The sequence below is a fragment of the Prunus dulcis genome, chromosome 1, assembly GCF_902201215.1.
Source record: "Prunus dulcis chromosome 1, ALMONDv2, whole genome shotgun sequence".
Taxonomy (NCBI): Eukaryota; Viridiplantae; Streptophyta; class Magnoliopsida; order Rosales; family Rosaceae; genus Prunus; species Prunus dulcis.
This window is the reverse complement of record NC_047650.1, coordinates 5,329,266-5,351,226: the sequence shown is the minus strand read 5'-3', so window position 1 is coordinate 5,351,226 and position 21,961 is coordinate 5,329,266. Positions and strand designations below refer to the sequence as shown.

Below are 21,961 nucleotides of genomic sequence, written 5' to 3'. Positions count from 1 at the left end.
ACAAAGAAAAAAAAAAGAGTGAGGGTCGGATTGAAATCTCCCTTTTGCAGCTTTTGATGATCATAATGAATGAGGGAAAAATTATTTGATATATAGATATATATAAGTGCATCATATGCCATTAAAACTTACCATGTATATTGAGATTTGCAAGTCCCAACAGATGAAAATGATTATAAAAAGTTACTTCTTTTATACTAATTGTCTCCAAAAACAATAATCTTAATGACATAAGAATGGGTGATAAAAAGATGGCGCAGTACTGTTAACTCTGAACAGAAGAGAGAGAAAGAAGCAATGGAGTGGAAATGAAAAGCTAACGAAAGCTAATCACAAAAAAAGAAAAGATAAATAGTAATAAAATAAAATAAAAACTCAGGAGCAGGGAGTATAAAGAAGGTGGCCTAGTCTAGCCTGGTTTTCTCTAAAGCTCAACTAAACTCCCTTCTATCAGCTGAAAGCTCTTCTTTCTAAAACTCACTCTCTCTCTCTCTCTCTCTCTACTTCTACTTGAGCTGGTGGTGTGATAGTAGTTTGAAGCCTTCCAAAGTTCCATTTTTTTTCCTTAGCTTCTTCTTCTCAGGTTAATAGTTGGTGGGGGTGGTGTTGAGGAAGAGGGGGATTATAAGAGAAGGAAAAAAGAAACCAAGTGATATTCTGGTTCTGAAGATAAGTTGTCACAAACTAAGGGGTGGGTTGGGGGGTGGGTTTTGGTCAAGTGATGCGCTCAGGAACTTGTGCGGTTCAGCAGACCCTCACAGCGGAGGCTGCTTCAGTTTTGAAGCACTCTCTCAGCTTGGCAAGGAGGAGAGGCCATGCTCAGGTCACTCCTCTTCATGTGGCTGCCACTTTGCTCAGCTCAAGGACCAGTCTTTTGAGGAGGGCTTGTCTCAAATCTCAGCCACACCAAACTTCTCATCCTCTCCAATGCAGAGCTCTTGAGCTTTGCTTCAATGTGGCTCTCAACAGGCTCCCAACAACTCCTGGCCCTCTGCTCCATGGCCAGCCCTCTCTCTCCAATGCTCTGATTGCAGCACTCAAGAGAGCACAAGCCCACCAGAGAAGGGGCTGCATAGAACAACAGCAGCAGCAGCCACTTTTAACCATCAAAGTTGAGTTGGAGCAGCTTATCATCTCCATCCTTGATGACCCAAGTGTCAGCAGGGTTATGAGAGAAGCTGGTTTCTCTAGCACTAATGTCAAGAACAACTTAGAGGACACATCAACCTCTTCTGTTTTTCAGTGTTATAGTAGCTCTGGTGGGGTTTTCTCTTCTCCTTGTTCACCTTCTCCTCCCACTGATCATCATCATCCTCATCATCATCAAAATAATAATATTCCTGGTAACTTTTGGCAAACCCATTTCTTGTCTTACACTTGTGAGCAAAACCCAGTTCTTTTTTCCCCACAAAAGACAAAACTTCCATTGATCAACCCCACCAGTACCACTACTACTTCCACAGAGCACTCTGCTTCTAAGGAAGATATCAAGTTGGTGTTTGAGGTCTTGTTGAGGAAGAAGAAGAGGAACACTGTGATAGTTGGTGATTCTATGTCCATAACTGAAGGCCTTGTTTCTGAGGTTATGGGGAGGATAGAAAGAGGCATACAAGTTCCTGAGGAACTGAAATCAACCTATTTCATCAAGTTCCAATTCTCACCAGTTTCTCTGAGGTTCATGAAAAGAGAAGATGTTGAAGCAAATCTTTCAGAGCTGAAAAGAAAAATAGACTCATCTCTTGCATCAGGTGGAGGTGCAACAGGAGGAGGAGGAGGAGGTGCTATCATTTACACAGGAGACTTGAAATGGACTATTAATGATGATGAGAGAAGAGATCAAGCCTCAAGTGGTTATAGCCCAGTTGAGCATTTAGTTGCAGAAATTTCAAGGTTGGTCTCAGACTATGAAAATAGCTCGAACTCAAGCTCAAAGCCAAAGGTTTGGTTGATGGCAACTGCAAGTTACCAGACATACATGAGGTGCCAAATGAGGCAACCACCTCTTGAGATCCAATGGTGTCTTCAAGCTGTTTCTGTTCCATCAGGTGGACTTGGTTTGAGTCTCCATGGTTCCAGGTAAATCATCATCTCTTGCTCTACTGTATTTAATATTATTATTATTATTATTATTATTATTTCATGTCTGTTATTGATAGATGATGCATAAGTCCTCCATAGATCAGTTCTTGAAGCTTTAATGTTTTGTACTATTCTGTTACATGGTCTGCATGAAACCAGAACCACTGAGGCAAAGGGAGACAGATATACGAACGAACCAGTGTCCTTTTCTTTTCTCTTTGTTTTGTCAGGATGTATATAGCTACTGATCAAAATTACAGTTTTCACTGATAGATGTTTAAGATGGAAAAAACAAAAAAAAAAGTTTACAAGGTCTGCTTTTTTTTTTTTTTTTTTCCCTTTTCTTTTGTTCACCTTTAATAAACAAAACAAAAACAAAAACAAAAAAATCAGAAACCCTGTTTACATTTCAAAATGAAGAACAGTTTCTGTTTATTTTGGTTGTCTTACTTGAAGGAATAGGACTCTGCAAGTTCCAACTTAACTAAGCAAACTATTTTGGAGAACCCTTAAGAGCATTATAGTTACTTAAAAGCAAAAAGTATATATTTTTTCAGTTAAATGAATTTGTCCTCATTGACAAGGGGCCCAAAAAAAAAAACTAACATAAAAGTACAAAGGTGTACAGATGTCTGAGATAATGGAGAAAGAATTCCAATAGCAATATAGCATTATTGAGTTATCCCCATTGCAGCTAATTTTTTCTCGAGATAATTGCATCTGTCCAATGTATACTATATTCTTTATCAAGCATGTTCTTCAAACAGTTATATTTTGTATTAGCAAAATAGAATTCTTTTTATTTAGCATTGATAAATGAAGCTGCTATTTACAGAAGCTGATGTGTGTTGCATTTTATATGTTTGACAGTGTCCATGACTCGAGAATAATCTTCTCTCAGAGCCCATCTGAAGTGCTGGAACCAAAACCATTCAACAGAAAGGATGAACAAGATCATAACATCACTTGCTGTGAAGAATGCACTTCAAATTATGAAAAAGAAGCTCAGCAGCTGAAATCTGGCCAGCAGAAATTGCCTGCCTGGCTGCAACCACATGGCACCGAAGCCCGTCAAAAGGTACCATTTCACATTTGTGAAAGAACTTTTTGACTTATGGATCACAACTTTAGAAAAAGAAAAAAAGAAAACCTAGTGATAACTGAGCCAGCAAGATTGATTTATTATTATTTTTCTTTAATTTAATTCTGATATATCATTATAATTTTCAGGATGAAGTGGCTGAGTTGAGGAGAAAGTGGAACAGATTATGTTACAGTCTGCAGCACCAAGGAAGGCATGCAGTTCAGAATCATTTGAGCTCTGCTAATTTGTACAACAATCAAGGCTTAGTTGGAAAGAACTACTCTTATGCTTCAACATACCCTTGGTGGTCTACCCGAAATGGGGTCTCCCCGGATTTGAATTCAATCTCCTTTGGTCATGATCCAGCTTCAGACCCCACCCATGGCTCTAATCTCGTGCCTCGATTCAGGAGACAACAATCGTGCACAATTGAGTTCAATTTTGATAATGGGGTCCAAAAAAATCAAGTGGCGGAACCAAGTTTGGATTCTCTGAAAAGCACTGAAGGCAAGGAAGTAAAGATCACCCTTGCTCTTGGAAACTCTGTGTTTTCTGATTCAGGGAAATCGGTGGAAAGAAAAAGAAGTGAAAGAACAATGCAGAGAGCTGACATGTGTAAGCTATTGAAAGAGAATGTTCCTTGGCAATCAGAATCCATTCCTTCAATAGTAGAAGCCATCATTGATTCCAAATCGTCCCGGCAGGAGACTTGGTTGCTGATTCAGGGGAATGACTCAATTGGAAAAAGAAGGTTGGCTCAGGCAATTGCAGAATTAGTTATGGGTTCTACTGATTCACTTCTCCATTTCAACATGAACAAAAGAGACAATGAGATGAACCCAAGAGCAGAAGTCCTAGGAAGAGCCTTGAAATCCAATGAGAAACTTGTTGTGCTGGTAGAAGATGTTGACTTGGCTGACACCCAGTTCTTGAAATTTTTAGCTGATGGTTTTGAAACACGAAAATTCGGAGAAGTCAGTAGAAGAGAAGGGAATTTAGGCCAAGCCATATTCATCTTGACTAAGGGTGACTCCACAAGATATGAAGACAAGGCAAAGTACCTGAAATCTATAATCCAAATGACATTGAAGGTTGACGAAAAACATAGTACTAGTCCAAGTTTTGGGGGAGTTAACTTCGATCACAAGCGAAAGGCTGAGTGGGAGCTACAAATCAAGACCAAGACTCCAAGAATTGAAGAGAAGGAAGATCAAAGTGTGGTTTCTGTTGAGAATGTGAATAGCAAGAAGGACTTCTCAAGGCAATCAAGCTTCAACACCCTTGATCTCAACCTCATGGCTGGAGAGGATGATGAAATCGAAGACAAAGCAGGGGAGCTGAGCCCCATTTCAAGTGACTTGACTCGCGAAACCACCACCGATCTCCAAACCCCACATGGGTTCCTCGAATCGATCGAGAACATGTTCGTTTTCAATCGAAGTCCGGCTAGAGATCGAGAGATAAGCGAGCTCTTCATGTCCAAGATTGAAGGGTGTTTTGAAGAGGTATATGGGAAGCATAACGTGGTTAGTTTTAGTGTGGATAAGAGGGTGTTAGAGGGGATTTGTAATGGATCTGGTTATTTTCCCAATAGCTTGTTTGAGAAATGGCTGAAAGACATTTTTCAAACAAGGTTGAGGGCGGTTAAACTTAGCGGGAAAGAGGGTATACTTGTAAGGCTCTGTTTGGGTGACAAAGAAGAAGGCATTTTGGAGGGTTTCTTGGGTTCTTGTCTTCCTAAGAAAATCCAAATTTCTTGAGTGGGAGCTATATTCTATATATGCCTCTCTTAAGAACAAAACTAGCCATATTGTCTGCTTCTGTAACAACTGCTAATTTTCTAAATAGGATGTGGGGTTTTTTTTCATTCTTTCCTTGTTAATTCACACTGTTTTCTCCATATTTTGTTTTTCCATCTTCCACTGCAAACTAATTAATATTGTTCTCCCACTTCATTTTATTTTTCACCAAATTATAAGGACCAAAGATTATCACCAAAAGCATAGCTTCTTGTGCTCTCATAGCAAATAATTCAAAGATTTCAAATATATATTATTGTGAAAAGATTCACACAAAACACACAAACATTGCAGCAGAAGTATAAGAAATGCAAAGAGAAAGAAGGAACACACTTTTTTTTGGGGTTGTACTTACCCAATAAGGAAAAGCAATTGCAAAGATTTCCAACAACTCTTTAACCTCAAAACCCAAAACCCCACCCAAAACCCCAATACTCTCGAAACTTTCTCACACATTAAAGCCTAAAGCTCCCGAGGAGCAAAACTCGTTTAGTCCCCAAATCTCTCAGAAGAATAGGTACTGTTATAGAGGAGGCCGAAAATCCTAGGGTCTCTTTGGAAGTGCTTCTAGAAGGGGTACAAGCGTTTTCTGATAAACAAAAGCACTTCTGAGAGCTTTTGACAAAAGTGCTTATGGATCTAGAAACTCTTTATGGAGAAGCACCTAGTATGTGTTTCTTTAGGAAGTAGTCTCAAGTGCTTTTCCAGTAAACTCTTGGATTTCTTATGAAAATTTTAACATTTTTATAATATAAGCACTTTGGCTAGAAGCGCTTATAAACATAAGTACTTCCTAAAGAAGCAGTCCCAAATGAGTTATTAGTTTCTTGTGTCCATGGTAAATAGTTTTAAGTTTTTAACTATATAAAATATGAAGAAAACTTATATATATATATTAAACTCTCACACACTTCAAGGATGTTAGGACTCGAACTTAGGACTTAAAAAGCAATTGCTCTAAATCATTACACTAATGAATTCTTTTCAATTTAAAACTAACTTAAGTGGCGAAGAAGGGTGGGAAAATATGTTCCGATTCAGATGGATCGAAAGATCATCCTTTTTAATATCAATATAACCAAAAAGAAAAAAAAGTACTCTTTGAAGAAAACAAATTTGACTATTTTCTCTCTCCCTCCCTCTTCCTAACTATCTAGGGGTGTGTGTGTGTTCTGGTGTGTACGAACCATACATATAGAATTGGTGCCGTATCATAAAATTGAAAATGTGAAATCCCAACGTAACCTTTCAGCAAGCATGCTTATTCACAAGTCACAACCACCATACCACAAAGAACCTTTTTAGGCTTTTGAGGAAGTACTTAAATTAATAAACATACATATATAAATTGCAAATCTTTCCTTTACAAATGTAATCTGTATGTGTATCTATCTTGCTGGACTATTTAATCCGCAGTACCTCACCATCCTCTATAAAGAGATTTGATTCCTGTGGCATTATAAATAAATTAAATTAATTTAAATTAATTTTTTTGTTTAGACACTAATTAATTACACCATTAATGGACATTAACAAACTTGACACTAAAAAAAAATTATATATGGTCCTACACTTGTTTGCAAGATAAGGTTACGATGGAGTACAACCATTCATCTTGTTCATCATTACATCGTAATAATAAATTATTTGTATAATCCTCATTACATATCAACTAATTATAAAGAATTTGTTAGGGAAAAGGGAAGAGAAAAAGAATGCCCATGTCCTTCGAGCAATGATTACTTTTTGAGACATCAACAACTCCCATTCATAAGAAAATGAATTAGGCTCAACTATTCTATACAAGATTATGAAAGTGGAAGATTGTAGCCTAGGGAGGTGAGTTCCATTTCCACTCACCGGTCACCACCAAGCTTTTCTCAATCACCTTTTGCTCAGTATGACCTTTCTAATTAATGGTATTTTTTATTTTTTATTTTTTAAACTTTTAAAGAGAGAGAGAATCAATTATAACATAATTAGCTAGAAATAATATTTTAAATAATATTTTAGGGTTGGTTAATTACAGTTTGTATTCGGTTTCATCCTCAACTTTTTTAAATTAACAATTTACAACCACATAGTTATGAATCTTTACACCATTGACCCCTTCGTAAGGGTAACCGTGAAAACAACCTTCAAATTTTAAGAAATTATTTGTGTTGTAGCATTATATAACCTCACCACCATTGTCTTTTCCCCCCTTACTCTTTTGACCATAATCAATGACTACATATGTCGGTCATTATTGCCACGAAAAAAATGAGTAATGATACATATTTCATTGGGCTTCCTCACAAAACAAATATTAGTCTCGAATCTCCACTACAAGCCAATGACACTTTATGGTTCAAATTTGTTTTCTTTTTTGTTGCCATTCTGCATGATTACTTTGACCTAAAAGGGTTCATAATAGCAAACCATATGATTGTATCGAACGGCGGATGTGGGGACTGTCTTCCTATCATACAACATGATCATATTTTTCATATTTGTGAGTTTATGATATGATCATTTTATTCTTGGCCTGCTTTAGTAAAGTTTCCAAGTCGAAGTGTAATCAAAACACTGGTCTATTATAGGGGAATGATGAACATATATTTCCTTACAATTAGTGGACCATAATAACACTCACATGCCCCATACAATTAGTGGAACATAATAAGAGAAAAAGGCCCAAAATAATATATATATATATATATAACATTATTAATTGCCAAAAATAAATTTAAAAAAACCCTTTCATAAGATGGGGAGGGAGTCAGCAAAAGAAAGGAGAAAACACCATCACCATCTTTATTAAATTTCAGTAATAATGCCACCTGATAGGGGGGATTCAATTTGGTACCTATTGTTAAATGAATAGCTAGTTGATAGTAATGCTATTATATTTACAAAAAAAAAAACCAGTAGACTAATAGCTAGTCGGTAGTAATGCTAATATATTTGCTAATTATATTGATGAGTCTGTTATCGAGTCATTTGTTGGAATTCGAATATGTGACCTTATCTGACATTGGAAAGCGAAATACCGGTAAATGAAAAGTATGAAGTTTAATTGGTTTAATTTTGTAATGTTTGCAAGTGTCGTAGTCTTGTTGCTATTTGCTAATCTACCTTTCACTGCTTCAATAGGAGTGTCCTTATTATTAGAAGAGAATTCGTAGAGAATCATCTCTCTTATCACTAGTTAGGTCTAGTAATGATGGGGAGTCTTATTTTCCTCCATGGTAGGCCGTTCTTTAGTAGTGTAATAGGACCCCCACTTTTGTTTGTTCAATAATTGCTTCCAAAAGAGGCATTAATTAATATCTTCGATTATTATTAACAATGTTAAGAGCATAATAAATTGTTTTTATGAAAAAACGTAGCAAGTTAATTAAAGAGCATTTATTTATCGTTACAGTGGAAAGGAACAAGGCATATAATCATTAGAATTGTACTTCATTGTTCTTTATATTATCAAAAACAAGGGGAATTTTACACTTCTCTCAGATGCACTAAAATTATTATTATTTCAATTTGCACTAATCGTTCATGTAGTTTACATGAATTTTCACTTTTGTCCTTGCAGAGCTCTCTCTTTTTCATTTTTGACTCGTAAAAATTATGTTTCCACCCACGAAATTTTGAAGGGTTTCAAAGCTTTTAACAACAGCTTTCAAGATCAAACCCTAAGAAAGTTTTGAAGCATGATCACTCAATCATATAAGCATGAAAATCAAAATTGAAAATAGATTTAGAATTCCCAAAGAATACTTTTAAAAGATCCCAAACTCATTTTAAGAAAATACAAACAGAGAAAAAAATAAACTTTTCAAAGGAGAAGGTGTGCACAAAAATGGATGGAAAAATTATCTAACTTTACATGGGCTATTGATGCATGCCACTAGTCCATGCTATTATCTAATATCACAAGCCCATGTAAAATTCATAAGAAGATAAGAAATATAATACGAGGCACAAAGCATTAGCAACCAACAAGACTGCCTAGCTATTGTTATTGTAGATGGCATTGGTAAAGAGGAGAGAAAAATTAAAGCATTGCATCCAATCAGATGGGAGCGAAATAAATTTGATTATTCAAAGAGGAGCAGATGAATCAGTTGGAAAGGGCTCGAGTCTTGAGAGAAGGTTTTGCTAAGGCAGATGAATCTTTTTTTTTCCTTTTACAAATGAATGATTGAATGAAAGAGAAGGTGAAACCGGAAATTTCAGGAGTAGGGCTGTAATTCATTTTCCTCACTGACGAAATTTTCAATAACCTGAGTCTCCCCTTTTTCACTTGAGTTTTATCATCAAAATCTGTGGCATCGGATTATTTTTCAGTCTCTACAGATGCCCCGCTTTAAAGAACACATACGAAAACAAATGCACAAAAAGCCTTCACTAAAGAAATCACCTCATTTATACACTGTTGTTACAGGGATAACAAAATTATGGAAGTAAAAGCCTAGGGTTAGAGGAGCTGCTAAAGAATGAGAAGAACAAGCGGATAAACTCAATAATCAGGACCAGTGGAAAGCTTCTATACAAAGAATGGTACAAAAATCCCGGTGCTACTCTACATTTTGGGTATGCCTAAGGTTGTTTGAACAATATACAAAGGGTGACTAAATATTCCCACCCCCCATAAATAACTCACTTCTTGGTCTTCGACCCCCTCACCAACACGCCCAACCGGTGCAATATACAAAGGGTGTGCACATATTGATCTCGAATCTCGAATTGGGACTAGGTTTGAAAAAGGATAGTGTGAGTATAGCAAACTATTATTGGGAAACTCAAGAACGTTGGAGACCTATAAAGAATTGGAAAATGTTGAATAAGAAGAGGTAGCCTTAGGAGGACCTAGAGAAGAGTTTGAAGATTCTACAATGGTTTCAAGGTCAAGTAAAGGTTTTAGTCTTCTCTCCACCTCATTGCTTTGTAGGCTTATCTCCTCCAAAATCATAGACAAAGCAGAGTTGCAAGATTCTTCATCCCTGAATGCTAGGGTCCATCTGCCATCAACCAAAGCTTTTGTCTTCGCTTTCCCGTAGGCACCATATCTAGCAGGCTCCACAAAGGGGAAAGTGGATGGACGGATCCGCAAGTGCATCCATCTTGAATGCTTATCGTCAACTTTTGGCTGAAAGCAATGACAAGAAAAGATTAGATACATGTGAAACTATAGCAGTCTGAAATTATTCAAAATAATAAATAAACTAAGTCATTATTACAAACCTTCCACAGAAAACATCTGGTACTGTTTACCAATATGAACTGTAGAGAGAGTACCACAGAAATAATATACATACTGAACATATTCTAAGCTTAAGAAAACCATAAGATTGAATATAAACAAACGCAAAGGAAGCATTGATGCTATAAATGCTACACAAAAATGTGAAATCAAAATAGGAAAACGAAGCACTACAGCTATAAACATACATCGGTACCAGCCAAAGGTGCAACCATACGGACAACTCCATAAGGCTCCTTTAAGGGTAACTCTTCAGCTAAAACAACCCACCCAGATGCACCCAAAGAGATTGCTAGAAAGCAAAAATGACGTTCTTTACCCCTCTCAAACGCAATTCTACAAGGCACAGCATCAACTGCATATGGCAGCAACAGAAATTAATCAAGAAATACTCCATGTTGGGTTAAAGAAATAAAATATTTTATATGAAGTTGAAGTGTATGATGGCTGTCAGAAAATTAAATTAACATGTACAGGTCATATGTACTATAAAACTTTCTTATAGTTACAAATATGTGCAGGATAGAGAACTGACCAAGCCTTAGCTCAGTGCCAAGCTTTGGACCTGAGGAATCTACGCCAGCACTTTGTGCACGGGAATTTTCAAAAATATCAGCTGGAGGGTTAATAGGAGGTTTCTCAGGCAAAGATCTACCAACAGAGAAAATTTGGAGTTGATGTTGAAGCACAAATACCTGTAGTATGATAAAGATTAGCCGCCAGAACAATGTTTCAGGTACCACAAGGGGCTACATAAGACAATTGCATCTGACGTGCTTATGTATTTGATGAATAAACTATAACGTTCTCTTTTTACTTCTTTATTCAAGATTCACAGACCAATGACAAAAATACTAAGATATTGAGCTTCATGGATGCTCCAGTATAATCGTCTATCTGACAACATCGTAAAATTTTTATAGGGTACCAACACAAACCTTGACCAATTCACACATCCTTTCACCAGCAACAAACGATGAATCACTTGTTATACCATCTGTTAGGAAAACAGAGACATTAATTCAATGTCTCCTTAAAAAAACATTGGAGGTTTCAAAATCCTTTAATTAAATATCCACAACAGGTCTCCATCCTACCTTCAGAAGAGAACTTCGGAGATGATAACAGAATGCACTTGGGCTCTTTCCGAGGGGAGGAGGCCTCTATTGCTACAAGTTTCCAGAAAAACATCAATAAAACATTTAAAAAACCAACTCATAATTCATAGAATTTTTTTTTTTTTATTACCTCTCTTGCACCTTTTCCATTCATCAGAGAGAATTGTAATAAGTAGATCTGGCCAGATTCCTCTGGTCTCTTTGAGAAGAGCACTAGCACAGTTCTTATACGAATCCTGTATAAGAAAAAGAATATTTGTACACAATATGTTTAAGTATTTTATCTGGAAAGTTTGGAAAATATGGACTCTACTTTAGATGCAATAAGAATTCAAAGAGAGGTTTTTTCTTGTTGAGCCTATGCATTGTTGTTCTTTTCATGTGGGGAGGTCCACATCTATGCTCCATGGGCGGAACATAAAAATGTAAAAACAATGTCTAGGATCAAGATCCCTTCCAGATCAAAAAGTAGAAGAAACATTGGCCTGCATAGCCTTAAAAGAAACATTTCTATTAATAATTTTAATACTTTTAAGAATATTGTCCACTCCCTTAAGAAAGGAAATAAGTCTTACGAGCATAAATTTTAAAAACCTCGCCAAACAGTACACAACAAAATTATAAACAATATAAACATAAATGAAAGAAAGACGATAAGAAAACACAGAGATCATACCAAAAAGAGGGCATCAATAGATGGTTCCATTAACCCAATTCAAACAAAGTACATGAAACTGTTAAGACTGCCATGTCCTAGCTAGTACCTAAATTCTTATCCACTAAAACATGAACTTTAGTCATGTACCAACAGAAGTACCATACATATAATATGGGGTTCTTTATAAACCTATATAACGAACACAGATAATATGCTATTCTTCTACTATTCTGTCTGTCGTAAGAAATGAGCTTACATTCAGCAACTTGAGATGATGGCTGTTAAATTCTGCCTGGCTATAAGGAAGTAACTGGCGCAAAAGCCAACCACCATCCCATAATGTCTCTGCAGATATATTTGAACGGCAAAAAAGACTAACCAATGCGTCAAGCACCTAGGCAACATACCAAGAAATATATTAGCGTCGCAAATTTTAAACAGACAACACTGTTCCATTTCAGTTGAATGATACAAGGGGAAAGAAAAAAGGGTCTGCGTGTATGGAAGAGAGAGAGAGAGAGAGAGAGAGAGAGAGAGAGAGAGAGAGAGAGAGAGAGAGAGAGAGAACACAGATGTGCTTACTAATTGTATAAAGAGTAAACTGTCATTTTCCCCCTTAAACTATCACTAAATTCTGAATATACACCCGAGACAATTTTTTTCCAGTAAATTAATGACTTGCTATATATTCAGGACTTGCCGTCAACTTTCACAAAGTCCATCTAATTTGCCGTCAACAAGTGTCATGTGCACAGCATGTGGTCACTTTTTTAGGGCAAATTATTTTACAAGATAAAATAACTGTTAAAAACAAAAACAAAAAAACAAAAAAAAACATAACTCATCTTAGCCCCTGAGAACTTCCCCAACCCCAACAACCATCCCATTCCTAGAATTACCTGGAATCTGTGTACGCGAGGGCTAGCTCTCACTTCCAGAAAAGAACACACAACTCCATACTGCTCCTGTAAGTTAGAAAAGGTTAACCAACCAATGAAGAATTTATAATGACAGGCAACAACTAACAATGAAAACAAGCTAAAAACTTAAAGAAAATGGAACATTCTAGAACTCGAAACCTTAAATTTTTATTAGCTATGAAATAGATAAATAACCATAATAATGATTAACCCAAACTGTTGATTTATTGACACAACTTGAAAGCTTGGAACCAGTTCCGTAAAATAATTGGCACTCAAGGAAATGTTAGCCTCTGGAAAGACACATAGTTACAGTCATTGACAAATCCCTATTACAGGAAGACACGTAGTTACAGTCACTCAAGGAAATGTTAGCCTCTGGAAAGAAGGTGGATGAGCACACACTTGGGCCTGGAATTGATGATATTCAGGGAAAACTTGGAACCCCTCGGGTGGTTACATTTTGGTGCATAATAGAGGTAAGAGGAATAGACAACAATATAAACATCGTATTTAAAGAATATGTGTGCACACACAGAATGTAGCGTTCAGTTAAATGGTTTACGAACACGATAGCACTTTCACTCCAAGGGAATGCAATATGGATGGGTTTTAGAAGAGTCAACAACTAACTTCTACACCCATGGATCTGTGTAAAAAGTTGACTTACCATTTTTAAACTGACAAAGTTACTATGGTAAAATAAAACGACTAAACTTTGCCATTCGTTCCCACATAAAAAAGGGGAAACGCTTTGTGTCTTTTCTAAAGAAGAGATTCAATGAGTGCAATGAATGGTTCAGTAAACGTAGCTCTCTCTGGAATACTCTTTTGCAAGCTAGGAAGAAGGATGGTCACATGTTTACTGTAAAAAAAATTACTACCTTAAGCTTTTGTAGACAGGTATCAAGTTCACTACCAAATTCGACACCATCTCTCGATGAGCCACTTTCTGAAGAAAATAGTTGCTCTTCACCTGAGCCTTCACCAACCAAAGCTTGCTGCAAGAATGCAACAAGAAAACAAGAAATTCAATTAAATTTCAAACTAAATGCAACAACATTTTCAATCATATAAAGTAGTCGACAGTGCAGATCTAAATAAAACCATCAAAACCCAAAAACAAAACATGGATAAAGATAGCAGAAGAATAACTACAAATTGTGGCAAAGCATTGCTCTAGGCATGAGTTATAAGACCAAAAAATGGTGGAAAAAATTTCAGGCTCATATCAAGTAGAAAAACTATACATGTAGCTACCCCAATTCTCTGGTTAACTTTAAATACTCCCTCAGTATGCAAATTACTTGGACATCCTTTGAGCTATCATTTTCTTTATTTATAACTATAACTCTTGTGACTCAATAAGGGGATAAATGACGAGTCATAAGTGGAAAAGAGGAAATTAAGGGTCCGTAACATTTTCTAAAACCATTTCTGCAAAAATGAAAACGAAAAAAAAAATTTGTATTTTCAAGATTTGAAAATGCGTCTGCTAACTTCATCCAAGACAATTTCAGAAAACAAAAACAGTGAAATCTGGTACAAAGATGTGAAAATAACAGAAATTGTGAAGAAAAAAGCGACCCCTCTCCATTAATACCAGTATTTTAAAATGATAAATACGCGCACACACAAAATTCATCTAAAATTATTCCAAAACTCTATTCATTTTTTCATTCATAAAAAGAATTGTATCCCCATATTTTCCTTCTTCAAAACTATAATCCGAACCAAATTTATTTATTTTCCAGTAAATAATAAAAACAAAAGTCTCATTATCTTCTCTCTTCACTTTCAAGGTCTAACCCTCCCTCTCTCTCTTCACTTTCAAGGTCTACCCCTCTCTTCATTGTCTCTATCTAATCCTGTCTCTTCATTTTCATTGACTAAAAAGCCTCTCTCGTTCTTTTTTTGTGCCTCATTATCAAAATTCAGGATGATATTCTCCATCCACCGCAAAATTAGATAAGATGGGTTTTCTGAAGGTCACCCTTCTGGTCTTTGATTTCATTGTTTTGTCTCTATGGAGGTTGAACAGAGAGAATTTCTGAATAGACCAAAACGGCGCAAATGAATGTGAGACAGAGATTGGGAATCCACATATATAAATCCATCAAATAAAAATAGGAAATTGGAATCCTTGAACAATCTCTATTTCACCAAAGAAGAGTGATGCGAAGAGAGTGAAAAAGGCATAGGAAAAGAGAGCCAAACGGAATTCCGACTCTCCGTGTTTTCACCTTCTAATCTCGCATTCTGAAAACATTTTCAAAAACAACGAAAATGTCCCAGGGATGTTGGGGAATCTAGTCTAAATTTTATCTTCCGCATTTTTCTAAATCTGCTCACTGTACACATATCTCAGCGGTTTTAAAAACAAAAACGAAAAATGGAACCTAACATTGGCCTATGTAAATGACAGTACTTTAGTTTTATTTTTTGTCCATATAGCTCTGACCCATTTCTAACCAAGGAATTCAAACAATAAGATTGCTATATCTCGCTGTTCACTAAATTGTCAAAATTAGGTCATATTGAGAAAGCATCTATGACGAAAAATACAATTATTGCTTAAAAGAAGGGGAACAGGGGAAGCTTAGATCGAACAGTACCCATGGAGAAAATAAAAGGCACTGGACATATGAATGCACAGACATCGCCATTAACTCAAGGAAGTCTTGTGTAATTGGGGTATACCCAAGAACCAAATAAACTGCTAAAGCCAACCATTCCAAACTAAAGTTACCAGTTTGGTTCTGTTTTCAAAATTTATTAGGGTTCATTTGATTTTTAAAATTTCAAAACTTGGTTTAGTTTTGGTTTTCAAAATTTTGAAAACTATATTATCAAACCGACCCAAAGGATGCTAAACCAGACCCTTTGCCGTCCACATGTCATCTAAGTCCTTGAATGACAAAGATATCAACCATTCTATTCTAATAATTCTCTTGTTTTCTGAGACTTTGATTACATAACTCATTTCTCAAGCAGAAAAATATCACAAAGATACTTAGGAGGAATGGCATACCAGCAGGAGTTTCTTATGCTGTTTGCGTTGAGGAAGAATTCCAAGAGAATCTAGCATTGATTCATCCAATTCTACAAAAGTGCATAAGAAACAGTTGTGTTAATTTGACAGAAGTGGAATTTGGTAAGGAAACAGTGATAAGAAGCAGGTGCAGTGAGATCTGCATTTCAGCAATATAACCTTTTGTCTGCAACAAAGTAGCTAGTACACTCAACGAACCCGCCACTTGTACATCGTCCCCACTAGTAATATAAGAAATCAAAGCCTCCCTACACAGATGATCAACATAAAGATAAATAACAAGAAGATAGTTGGAAAGACTTGGGATTAGGCCGAGTCAGTTGAATTAAGTTACTGAGATTGTTTCACAGAATTTTATGTGCATGGATTCATCCTCCTGAAATAATCTAAAGAGGATAATGCATGATTTCCACGGGACAATTCTTAACAACAACTTAGCCCTGTTCTAACTATAAGGATCGAGTGTTCTTATCAAGTGAAAGAAATTTAATAAAATTTGTAATCAAAAGCACAGTTTCAACTTCAAAATGAACAGCAATATCACTTCAGGAAGCATAAATCAGCACAAACATGTTTTCAAACTTCCAAAAATCTCTGCTCCACTCATAAATAAGACATGTATCCCAATTTTAATTTTCTTTCCTTTCGATTTCCCATGTCAAGAAAACTTGATTTCATACGTCTAATTTGCAATTTATAAGACAACCAAAAAAAAATCTTCAAAAGAAAAAAGAACGTACAGTTTAACAATCAAGAGAAAACAAGTTACTTCCAATAAATGAACTCCAGTGTGGCATAGTATATCATAAGGCAAAATTTCAAGATCAGACAAGCACGTAAGTGAACACAAATTATCTTCCTCTTTATCCTTATTATGTTTACCAGAGTGCCAAACTAGAGAAACACATTATGAATTTGATTTTGGCAGGCTAATAAAATCAAAATAATAAAAACGATGTCACTGAGCAGAGCAGAACAGTCTATCAGTAGAGACTTACTCTTATTGGAGTAGGAAAAATAAAAATAATTTTTTTTTTGTAGTTGTAGTCAATCTCATCATGTTACCTCAAAGACAAATGAAAATCACAACAGTCATTTTCTCTTGGGACATCCGCTGAGTGGATTTTGGGAGAGCTTGACAAGTTTGTCACATCAACTCTTAGTATTCCAGCATCTGCCTTGGTTAGATTATTACTGTCTGGCGGTTGACTTTCATGTTCAAAAGCACACAAAGACGTATAGCCATTGGGCTTAGATCCGAACTTTGGTACGACAGCATCTAATGGACAGAAAAGAGCAGCAGCAATGGTATTTGCCAAATCCTTGATTTTCACTATGCGCAGGATGCAACAAACTAAATACAAAGAAATGGCAGCGCCAATTTGTACCCCCTGGATTTACAAAGCTAGCAAAGGTTAAATAAGAGCACGTTGCATTCTTGTAATTATAAAAGAAGCAAAAAGGGTATGTTTCCATACTTCGACAGCTTTTCTTGTAAGAGAAGGAAGAAGCAATGGAAATATCAAAAGCTGCAAGATGTTATCTGTAATTAACCTCCCAACATCAGGAATTCCTGCAGAAATAACATCACTAAAATAGTAGAGACTGTCCTCAATCTCATCAACAGCGGCAGAAATTAATGTGGTTGTCTCTGCAGATTCAGCACCCAGATTTCTGTCTCAAAATTCAAATGAAACTTTTTAGGAAAATGAATGGAGCCTGCTATGGTAAAATTAGAATGATGCTATCACTCTTACTTCATAGTGTCAGAAACCAATGCATTTAGATTGATGCACTGCTTTCGGAAAAATGTAACTAGGTTTGAAAAATAATCTGCATGAGGGGCACTGGTGACATATCTATTGACAGACTCATCTCCAACTGAAAATCAGAACAAACTTTTATGTATCAAATAAGTTGCAGTGAACAGGGTAACACTTTTTAGTTGTGTGTGTCTTAAGTTTATTAAGCAGAGACGAAACTCACCATGATAAACATTAAGCGTCAAAGCCCGTATGGCAGTGCGGACCATGCTCTCCTCATGGAAGGCAAAATGTATTGCCTCAACATAGAGGGGAAATGAAACCACTTCATCCTAGATGCAGAAAGAAAAAGAGAGATATGCAGGAAAATTAGCAATTAAAGAGATTAACTAATCAATGAAGCCTTTACATACAAAATTTAGAAGTTATAGGTGATAGGCAAGCAATGTGCAAAATTTAAGGCAGGACAAGTAAATCATAATCCTCAATTCCTCATACTGTGTCTGCCTGAACGTATTTTGTAAAACTGGAGGCTATTTTCAAGGAGTTAAAATGTCAATCTTGGCGCCTAGTGATACAGAAATTGGAAAAGGATCTAGCAATCTTCCTTAGATATTCCATGCAACTGCATTCACGTAATCACTAGCTACGAAACCACATACATAAAAAGTTTAAAGTGACTTCCATTTGAAAGATAATTGTAAGTGCCATAAACACAATAAAAGAGAAGAAAAAAAAATATTACTTACATTGTGAGTCTTTACAAGCAAAGAAATTGTATTCCTGTCTAGCTTTCCACTTATTGCTCTTCACAGCCCATACCACACAAACATAGCACCAAACATGTCAGAAAAAGTACTAGTTGCAGAGAACTTGTATATAGGGTGATCATCAATTATCATAAGGACAACAAAGAAACCAAAAACAAACCTTAAGAAGGATATGTAGTATGACAGTAGTTCTTCATTTTGGAAATCAAACGAATAAGTTATCAAGTAGTTCATATGTTCATTACTGAACATGTAGTCTGCAAAAAAAAATTAATTGGTCACACCACCAAATCCATCAACATGGTTATAACCAACTGGAGTAGCTAGTGCAACTGCAAATTTATTAGTATCTTTCTTCAGAAACAACTTACATATGGCATGTTCATTTTTTAGGTTCTGGATCATAATGCTGATTGTTTGCAGCAACTGAAGTGAAACACTCACAGTTCTGCTAACCTTCAATATTCGTACAAACTCTCCCATGACTTGCTTCTCCATGAAAAATCTGGAAAATTCAGAGGACAATGTGAAAAAAGTACCAGTAAAACATACATCAAACAACACTAAGTATTGAGAAGTCCTACTCGAAAAAGGTCGAGTCATGCTGGTCCCCATATGTTATCAACTCCGCAATTGATCTCAGCGCTTCAATAACGAAATCCTTTATAACAGACTAAATGTTGGTACATTGAGAAAACAATTTCAATAACAGAATTCAGCTGAAAGAGGAAGAAGATTGACTCCAATTACCTTGTTCACTTCATTCACAATCTGAACTTTTACCAGCTGGTCAGTTAAATACCTACTCCAGTAAGACAAATGTTGATTAACAAACATATCTATGACAAATATTTAATGCCAAAACATCACATAACATGTGTTTAAATCAAGGTCCAAAACACCACCCGTCCTCTAATGAACCAATGCTCCTGAATGACAAAGAAAGAAATTATGCACCAATAGAACTTCAGGATTGGAAAAACTGTGACTAAAAAAAGGTTCTTTGTTTTTTATAAGAGACCAAAAAAAGGCATCTTCAGAATCGGATGTTAGGTACCATCAATGTATTAGAAAAGCACAAGTATTGTAACCAGATAGATACAAAGGGATTCTTATAATTACGAAGAGAAGTTTTTGATAATACAGCTAAGGTTTAATAGTTATATAGCATATCCTTTTCTATGGGTATATTCCTACCACAGAGTATTCTAATTTTTTCAAGATCCAGCATGTCTGTACCTTGTCTTATCTAACTCCACCACTATTGTGTTGTATATATACAATTAGTCTTGTTTCTCAGCCATGGGATCACACATGGACCATTGAGATACCCATTCATTATTCATCCATGTGGCTCAGAAAAATGGCTCATTTAAGGACCCCATTTGAGTGAATGCTAATAAAAATGATCTCATTTAAAGGATGTCATTTGTCCGATAAACACTGAAATTATGATCATAGCTAAACAATTTCGGTTTTATTTTATTTTTGAAGGAATGATTATTAAAGAGACCTAAAAAGTTAAGGGTTTGAAAACAGACCACATTGTGAGGTTGGCCTGAGCACCTCCTGGTCCTCAAGTTGCTTTGCCAGTGACGACAAATCATCCAACAGGTAATAAGAACTAATCTTCTAAAGGAGCAAATTAAACCCTTGTTCCTTTCCTCTCTAGTTTTTTATTTGACAAAAGATGAAATCCTTTTCCACCCTTATTGATTTCAAGCTCTAGCCAGTTAATTGTACGCCTTTTGTAAATCGTCATGAACTCCTCCCAATCAAGATAAACCTTCACCATGCTAGTCCTAGAGCAAGCAGCAGGCTTCTTTGTGGCTCTTTAAAACTTATAACATGTATGACTTGCATTTCAACTAGCTTACCACCTTATTATCTTTACAACAACAGCAGAGACCCAAGTGGTTAAAATTGCGTGTTCTCCAAAATTCAAATTTTTTTCCACAGAACATTCAAGCCGGTCCAGCTTCCCCTTCACGTACACAACATTTTTTTTTTAAAAAAAAAAATACAAGCGATAGTCTAAAGTACAAGGAGGAGGGGGGTTTCACACACACACACACACACACACACACTACCAAGGTGCCATGGGGATTCAAACCCCTGTTGGCCCTTCATGTACACAACATGATTCCACAACCTTGATTGAAACCCCTTTCTGCATCCTCTATCACTCACAGTCCAAAGGTACAGTCTCTAAAACTCTTTTTACTTATGTCAAGCTGGCTTCCTACTTCTCAGTTCGAATATTTGGCATCTAAATTTCCCTCAGACAATAGCATCCTCTATTAAAAGCTACAGAACAAACAATGTTGTCACCGGCAACAGAAAGTTCTTTACTTATTTTAGCATACAGAACTTGTATCCACTTAAGTTCTTTACCCTTCACACTAATTTTACTTCTAGGAATGCTAAACTAGCTAATTTCTATTTCCCTATCTTTCCCACCACTTTCTCAGAAATCAAACAGAACAATAAACATAAAAACAAAAAGAATCATCTTTGTACCATACTTAGACTTCTACATACAAATTAACTCTGCAAGTCCAAATTATAATCTAAAATGTAAAAATTTCAGTCACAATATAATCAAATTCATCAAAGTGACCACGCAGTAGCCTGTAATTACCCTAGTTAAGCATTAACACCAACTTAATTATAAGAAAACCAACGAAAAATACAAAATTGGAGCTAAATTGAGCTTGAATTCAATATGGGGTACACAAACCTGAGCTCGTCTAAGGAGAACCGATCCCTGGGCTTCCAAAACGAAAACCACATGATTTGTTTTCCGAATCGTTCGGATTAGAGCACACTATTGGAATTCATTCCGATTGGGATTTCGAAGATCGACCGCGAAAGGCAGCGCTATATACACCATCGAAGTTCTCCGAGCAGCTTCGGAAGATGTGTTTAATTTTGATCAGGAGATGGAAAGAAACAGAAATTTTGCCAGAAAGGCAAAGAGGCCTTTCATGCTTGCGGAGCTGGCAAAAGTGGGTCACAGTATTTTGGGCCGGGTTGAAGTTCTTTTGGGCATGGCTATGGGTTCATTTGCTAGGATCTTTTGGGCCTGATAAAGCAGGGATAAGGGCATGAAAACAACAAGTAAAAGATAAAAAGGAAATAAGATTACATTGCCTAATAAAAATTCTCCACTTCGACCAAAAAAAAACAAAAGACAAGGACAAGATAAAAAATGAATAAAAAATTAAAAAAATTTAAGTGTTATAAATCATGTAAAATATCATAATCCTATATAAAGGAGTTTAGTAAGAAGGAAGCGATACACCATGAATTTCCCAAGTTCTCTCTTATTCTCTCTATCCTTTAAATCACTTGACAACATGTTTCCGACACGCGAAATTTTTTCTTCTAGTAATATTGCATCCATAAACTGCCAAGTGTTGAATGTGAATAATAACTAATATCGCATAGAGCAATTTCACATGTTCATATGA

At 36.1% G+C, this 21,961-nt stretch overlaps 2 protein-coding genes across 6 annotated transcripts; one reads left to right on the top strand and one right to left on the bottom strand.

Moving 5' to 3' along the window:
- Positions 1-466: 466 nt before the first annotated feature.
- LOC117615277 (protein SMAX1-LIKE 4-like) lies at positions 467-5,030 on the top strand. Its single transcript, XM_034344334.1, has 3 exons — positions 467-2,076; positions 2,950-3,157; positions 3,310-5,030. Exons 1-3 carry the CDS (start codon positions 722-724, stop codon positions 4,921-4,923), a joined length of 3,177 nt encoding a protein of 1,058 aa, XP_034200225.1. The 5' UTR covers positions 467-721; the 3' UTR covers positions 4,924-5,030.
- Positions 5,031-9,334: 4,304 nt separating this feature from the next.
- Positions 9,335-21,445, bottom strand: LOC117638486 (protein TRANSPARENT TESTA 9). 5 transcript variants are annotated; one of them, XM_034373607.1, is made up of 21 exons: positions 21,229-21,445; positions 19,239-19,290; positions 19,073-19,149; positions 18,860-18,993; positions 18,649-18,745; positions 18,468-18,525; positions 17,942-18,050; positions 17,713-17,836; positions 17,434-17,629; positions 17,021-17,346; positions 16,115-16,203; positions 15,935-16,005; positions 13,788-13,904; positions 12,883-12,948; positions 12,240-12,377; positions 11,456-11,561; positions 11,305-11,376; positions 11,146-11,204; positions 10,743-10,902; positions 10,396-10,562; positions 9,335-10,093 (listed from the first exon to the last, which is right to left on the bottom strand). In XM_034373607.1, exons 1-21 carry the CDS (start codon positions 21,279-21,281, stop codon positions 9,764-9,766), a joined length of 2,601 nt encoding a protein of 866 aa, XP_034229498.1. In that variant the 5' UTR covers positions 21,282-21,445; the 3' UTR covers positions 9,335-9,763. The 5 variants fall into 5 exon arrangements, 4 of the variants coding, with proteins under 4 accessions (XP_034229498.1, XP_034229506.1, XP_034229504.1 ...); XM_034373615.1 differs by having other exon boundaries at positions 19,073-19,133; positions 21,229-21,264; XR_004587292.1 differs by having other exon boundaries at positions 9,977-10,093; positions 10,711-10,902.
- Between the last annotated feature and the right edge of the window lie 516 nt (positions 21,446-21,961).

Excerpts from the sequence above, each read along its gene's own strand:
- LOC117638486 (XM_034373607.1), bottom strand. The coding sequence starts at position 21,281 with ATGTGGTTTTCGTTTTGGAAGCCCAGGGATCGGTTCTCCTTAGACGAG. Across the intron at positions 18,994-19,072 it reads CATGACTCGACCTTTTTCGA|ATTTTTCATGGAGAAGCAAG; the intron begins GTAGGACTTCTC and ends TGAATTTTCCAG. Across the intron at positions 18,526-18,648 it reads TACTACATATCCTTCTTAAG|AGCAATAAGTGGAAAGCTAG; the intron begins GTTTGTTTTTGG and ends TGGGCTGTGAAG.
- LOC117615277 (XM_034344334.1), top strand. The coding sequence starts at position 722 with ATGCGCTCAGGAACTTGTGCGGTTCAGCAGACCCTCACAGCGGAGGCT. Across the intron at positions 2,077-2,949 it reads TTGAGTCTCCATGGTTCCAG|TGTCCATGACTCGAGAATAA; the intron begins GTAAATCATCAT and ends TATGTTTGACAG. Across the intron at positions 3,158-3,309 it reads GCACCGAAGCCCGTCAAAAG|GATGAAGTGGCTGAGTTGAG; the intron begins GTACCATTTCAC and ends TATAATTTTCAG.